General features: G+C 41.9%; 2 protein-coding genes across 2 annotated transcripts; both read right to left on the bottom strand.

The window, feature by feature from the left end:
* Positions 1–950: 950 nt before the first annotated feature.
* On the bottom strand, positions 951–1,196 carry MELLADRAFT_124372 (uncharacterized protein; the record flags this gene model as incomplete). Its single annotated transcript, XM_007406717.1, has 1 exon — positions 951–1,196. The coding sequence occupies one exon, from the start codon at positions 1,194–1,196 to the stop codon at positions 951–953; it is 246 nt and encodes an 81-aa protein (XP_007406779.1).
* A 1,732-nt stretch (positions 1,197–2,928) lies between these two features.
* On the bottom strand, positions 2,929–5,454 carry MELLADRAFT_47334 (family 5 glycoside hydrolase; the record flags this gene model as incomplete). The annotated part of the gene is made up of 9 exons (XM_007406716.1): positions 2,929–3,304; positions 3,403–3,938; positions 4,014–4,109; positions 4,183–4,293; positions 4,376–4,406; positions 4,479–4,538; positions 4,616–4,671; positions 4,755–4,864; positions 4,929–5,454. The coding sequence occupies 9 exons, from the start codon at positions 5,306–5,308 to the stop codon at positions 3,248–3,250; spliced, it is 1,437 nt and encodes a 478-aa protein (XP_007406778.1).
* Between the last annotated feature and the right edge of the window lie 713 nt (positions 5,455–6,167).

Below are 6,167 nucleotides of genomic sequence, written 5' to 3'. Positions count from 1 at the left end.
ACCGTATAATAAACAAATGTACATGACCAAACATGTCCCACACATCCTCTAGTGTAACTCACAGAGAATGATGGACCACTGGATTTCCTTCAAGACTGACAATAAGAAGAAGAAGACAATCAATCAATTTTTTTGCTTAGATCAGCCTTAAAGCTTCAATGTGATGCTTATTTTACATTAGTAACCATACTACTCCTAACCACCTATCCGCATTGAGCATATTTGTTTATTACATTTTTCTTTGTTTTTCTTTGGTTCCATGCCTGACTACATTCTATCAGCTAATCCCAATACAGTATGTGAGAGTCACGATATTTTTTTTAGAGATTGTTAACCTATGTCTAGAGTTACAAAAGAAGATGTTGGGTTTGTTTAATATTGTTTCCTTACTTGATTACTTGTTTTGTTATATTGGATACCTTCCAACACTTGCCTTTCTTTCTCTTATCACTCCTATGTGATTATAGCTGTAGTGCTCATTCAAATCACTGACTTGTGATTCCTACCAGTCACCTGGCTTTCCTTCCCTATTTTATCAAGGCTAACTTGATCCTTGTTTCATTTCTCAAAAATCTCCTGACAGTGCAGGATGAATTTGATAGTGGGTTCAATGGTCTGGCATTGTTGGTATTGGGATTATAAATTGCAGCCCATTCTGGGTGACCATCAGTGGTCAATGGGTTGTGTTTAACCTGAAAAGTTGCAAAACAAAGGGCAACTAGTAAGGCATGACAGCTAGAGATATGTAAAAGAAGTGATAAGACCTTATCAGTAATGATAGCCTTTGTGTTACTTGTGAATTCAAGTTTAAATTTTTCTGTATTCTTCTACTTAGCAGGGAGGCAAAATTGAGTGAGAGACAAAACCCGGGTTTTGCACATTGACAAGATTTAAAAAAAACAATCTTTCTTGAAACAGTGTAATTTCAAGCAATCTTTTTTCCCACTCTCTTACATTATGGTGCAGCCACAACATGAGCTCTTATTACTACCACCACCAGACTGACTATCTCCTGCTTCCTCATAGTCATGGCTGGAAGGAATAACCATTGCTTCATCTTCTAAAGACTGTGTTTCTTTTGAAAATCTTTGGTAACAAGTTGCCATTGAATCATGAGTTCCAATGGCCATGGATTGAACAGTTGCAGTGGAGGTGCAGAGAAGCACAATGGTTCCAGTGAGGCTCACAACCTTCATTGTATTTGACCTGGATTGTGCATTCAAGTCAGTGGAGATATATGAATGTAGAGAAAGATTTGTGCAGGTAACGTACGATAAAGAAACTGTGGGTGTGGTGAGAATTTGGGTTGTGTTTAATGAAAGAGCTTGTTTATCTGAACAAATTCAACAGCACAAAAGGACAAGATATATATGCTAATCAGTCACTGAAGCTATTCAAAAAAAATCAAAATGAGAAAATGAGCAGACCAGTGATTGTCAAGATGCACGAAAACACCAAAGTTTGTCTGGGTGAGGAGGAAATAGCATGAAAATTGGTTGGCTTTTATACCCATCAGACACATCCAAACTTGGCACAGATGATCTTGCATAACTGCTGCCGCCGTCTTCGATCCATAGCAGGAGATCATGAATCTCCACACCTTCTGGGGCCGTATCACAACGGTCACAGATAACCTTCATTGAATACAATCACTACCTTGCAGCATTTTGAAACTTGTGGCCAGAACTGGATACCAGGATCTTGAGGTCTCTTCCCCACTTTGGAAGTATTGCAATCATCGGCTTCTTTTGCTACACCCTAATGAGCTCAACAGATAACTACAGGGGCCGATACTGGTCGGACGTAACTGAATAATGTGCTGCATGTCTGGTGTCTTGTTGTTTTACGGCTCTGTCAGCTGAATTCGAGCGTGAGGCAATTGGAAGGATCCTACAGACATACGCATTGTGTTCTGCAGAGCCGCATCATATTGGCGTGTAGAAGATGGATATTTCCAAGTTTTGAATGTTGGAGCAGCCGATTGAGGACTCGTATGACACACGTCTTTTGATTTTTCCTTCCCCGCTTAAACTATGTATGTGACTTTCCTTTGAATTTGAGGTTTCCTTTGCCTGAGGTGATAAGAAGTATGGTTGCCAGTGTGATCGTTGTCGCGAAGCCAAAAGACAGAGAGTTAGAAACTCGCTGCGCTGGTGAGGTCAGAACTTGTGCCGGTGCGTCTTGGAGCACGACATGGTCATTTCAATCAGTTCAAACAGTCTCCGACCTGTAAAATTTCAATCGCGTTTGAAACCTGTCAGTTTACTACCACTCAAGACCTTTTATGTATTTGCGACTGTTGGCGGGGATGGCCACGACGAACCTCTTATCACGTCAAGCAAAGGAAATCCAAAACATCCTTTGATGTTATTGTATAATAGTCTGAGCTGAGAATGAACGCGCGGCGGGGGAGGGCGGGGCGTTACCGGTATATGATCTCGATCGTATTCGAGACCCGTCATTGAAGTTCAGCTCAATATATTTTCATTTGTTTGACTTCACGACGATAGTTGCAACGGCAATCACACTTCTTATCACATCAAGCAAATCTAAAAAACACAAGAGAAACACGGGATCTAAGCGGAGAATGAACAGTCAAAAGATATATGTACACCAGTCAACAATCAGTCTCGCCACAATACGGGATTCGAATACATCTCGAACTTTCTGGAAGGCCTGCCCGGTGATGAGTACAAGATTGAAGAGACGGGTGGAATTGGATAGCTTTCAATTTCTCAACTGAAACTGATGCTTCATACAAACAACCGCCAAATCTTTAGTGTTGGTATATACGCTTCTATCTTGCCTCCATGAGTCAACCACGCGACGTAAATGTTTTTGTTATAGAGAGGCTACTTTCTCTTGTCTTCAAGGCTCGAAAAGTCACTTATCTGGACCTAATTGAGCATGATGGAAGTCAGGGTAGATGAGGTGTTCAGATCACCCAGATTTTTTTTCTTTTTCACGTAGAAAAAACTATTATTATTCTAAACTAGGGGATTTCAGTGGATTTCATTCATTCGTGAGATATGGCTTAGAATTTTCTACCAAAGTGATGATCATAGGAAAAATCAAGTAGTGATTAAAGAGTAAATAAAACTCATGAAAACAATCTATGAGAAAGATTGAACAATCAAATCATAAGTTATGCAAAAAAATGGTACCATGTGTAGAAATGACAAAAACTGATAAATATTGAAAAGGTGTTTGGAAGGAAGTGAAACGGATGCAGAAATTAAGAAAATGATCAACTACATGGATGTCCATGCGGTTTGGATCCCGGATCCCGAGGTATCCAACCACCCTATCAACGTTTTGTTGCAAAGATAAAGGAAGACTTAGTCAGGATGATCTATTGACTAATTCGATTGGGACAGATTTAGAAACTTTGACCTCACTGACCTTCACACCAGCGTCATAGCTCCAATCATCTGCGTTCTCGGCTTTGAAAGTCCACATAAACCAACCTGAAGCTTTTTCATAAACTGTTGTCTGCACTTCAAAAAATCGAGCGAGACTGGTCTTGTATTCCTTCGAGAAGTTTTTAGCGGATCCAGATTTTCCTTGGCAAGATCCCAGACGTTGGCTATCCATGAAGGTACCATCATATCGCGCGCCAGTCCCTTGGCCGTTAAGACGGGGTGCACAATCTGTAGGAGCAGGTGTAAACTCTCCAACGAAGGTCCAGATAGCTGAATTACTCCTTGCTAAACCGGAAGCCATACCGCAATAGGTAGCCACGCGGGCGTCATCATTCTTTTGGAGAGATGGGGTGTCAAAGACAGTGTAGATGTGCGTGTCTAATGCAAGTCCTTGATACTTTGGTTGAGGAAAAGCAGTTGACCAAGTATCAAGTGGCTGGAATGCATCATGTATCGCATAGAGTACATTGGATTGGGGACCTTGACCGTTTGGGTGTCGTACAATCGTGTAGCCGTCTATCAAATAGAACAAAAGCAGTTCCAGCGCTGTCAGTACGATTGTGAAAACTATGATTTACGAGTGTCGTATACCATAGTAATATTGTTTCGCGGCGTTCAGAGTCTTGTGACCATCGTTAGCAAATCCGGCTGGCTCGTTGAGTGCTTCCAAGCTGGTCACCGTTCCCGCTATTTCAAACACAACATTTAAATGTCTTCAATAAACAATCGAATCACTTCAATGCAGGATAAAGAGTCTTACCATATTTAGGTTGAGTAAACTCTTTGGCAAGTTTAGCAAGTGCCTGTTTAGTACGAACAAGATTCTTTGGATCGGTAGCCCAGTTTATGGGACCCTTGCGTCCAGAGTTGTCTATGATAGCGGGCGAAATGAGAACAAGAGGGCAAGTAAGCATAGAATGCAACACTACTGTATGTCAAATTTCAAGCCCTACCGAAACCATTTTGTGAACCAGGAGCACCGTGCTGAACCATTGAAACAGTTTCGCAAAATGAGCTTTCTATGCAATTCAGATGAAATAAATGTATTTTCCTCACCAAATCAATCATGACCTTAAGACCTGCTCGTCTTGCCCACTCAACTCCTTTTTTGAGGTACTGCAGGATAGAATCGTCACGAATTGTGAGTCGTCTTTAAAGATCATCTTTTTGAGTGCTAGAGAGTGTTTGTTTACCTCAAATTGTCCTTGAACATAAGGCTCTCCGGCTGAGATGTCAAAAGCCCAGTATCCTGATTTGAGAAAAACATTCAGGTCCTCTTTCTGATGTGGTATTACCGGACCCGTTCATGAAAAGATATTTTGGAAAACTTACCGATGGGGATACGGACGTGATTGAGACCATATGACTTGATCGTATGAAAATCACCTTCCTTGTAAAACGACTCCCAATGAGCATGCAAACGTTTCGTTGCTTCGCTTCGTCTAATCAACACGCAATTCTTGGATTAGTAGAGGTTTCAGGAGAGCTGATGATTGTTTTCCTTACCCTAATTGCCCGCAGTATGTGTATTCATCAATGATTTTGCTATTGCCAGTATTGTACAATGATGGTGTAATCCACGGCTCCGTTACAAGCCATCCGCCTATGTTGACACCTCGTATTTTTTGCCGAGCATAGTCAAAGCCGGGGTTGATAGGCTCATCTCGCTTCTGATGCGTAGAAGTCACCGGGCTATTCCCTTCCGCTGACTCAAACCCTCGACTGTGTAAATCAACTTGGATGGGAACTTGATCGGCGCGTGCGCGTGCAACGTGGTGATGACTGTCGCGAGAATTTGGGCTCGATGAGTGAGTTGCAAGGGAAACTTGTATGCTGAAAAGGAAAGTGGCCCAAAGTAAGATGGGCGTTGCTTGAAGTGGTGGCATGAGTGGAACAGTTCTGGTAAGATGTCGAACGTAAATGATATAATAGAATAGCGATTGAGAGGACCAACGAGCGTGTATGGAGATGATGATTTTGGCCTTGTTTTAATCGAAGCTTGTCCCAGAGGATGAACTGAAGAATAATGTTGAATCGAGTGAGAGAGAACTGACTGAAGGGTAAACGGAATCCAGGGCTACTTCGTATTGGGAAGAGGTAGGACCATGTCACTTTATGCTAAATGCGCGGACAAGGTACTTTGAAATGAAATAAGCTTGGCACGGTAGATCAAGGTCTTCACAAACGACCAGGAGAACAGCTCGTACAATTAGACATGGTCTAAGGAAGCTACTACCTACACGCGTGCGTGGTAGCAAGTGACCTCGCGAAATCGATCTTTTGCACTGTGTCGTTATAAGTCGTTATCTGTCTTTATAGATCCCTACTGTACTCACATAGAGAATACTTTCCTTCAATGCAAGTCAAACTTTGACCTCCAAACGGACCTGTGATTCCAGCTCAACGCCAACGCACGGTAAGGCTTCCTTGTCAGGTCAGGGAAATTTCGAATATGTAAAAGGGTTAATTAAAAATTAACAAAGTCCCTCATGGATACAAGTCTGAGTTAATGGATACAGCACATTGATGTCAAGCTTTCTCTTCTTGTAATTTGCTTTTTTGGGTGCACGAAATTTCCCCTTTGTAGAGTGGATAGAGGTCGAGCGAGGTATAAGGAAAGTGGAGGGTCTTGAAAGGGATGCATTAGTGCAGGTCTAGTTCCACAGCCGCGCTTTGCCAGAAATCCATTCTTCGTAGCAATTTTTCCTCGCTATTATGATATCATTGGTTTGTTCCCAGCTTCTG

This window comes from Melampsora larici-populina, assembly GCF_000204055.1.
Source record: "Melampsora larici-populina 98AG31 unplaced genomic scaffold MELLAscaffold_7, whole genome shotgun sequence".
NCBI classification, from domain to species: Eukaryota; Fungi; Basidiomycota; class Pucciniomycetes; order Pucciniales; family Melampsoraceae; genus Melampsora; species Melampsora laricis-populina.
Note: the sequence above shows the minus strand (reverse complement) of the source record. Positions and strands in the feature narration are given on the sequence as shown.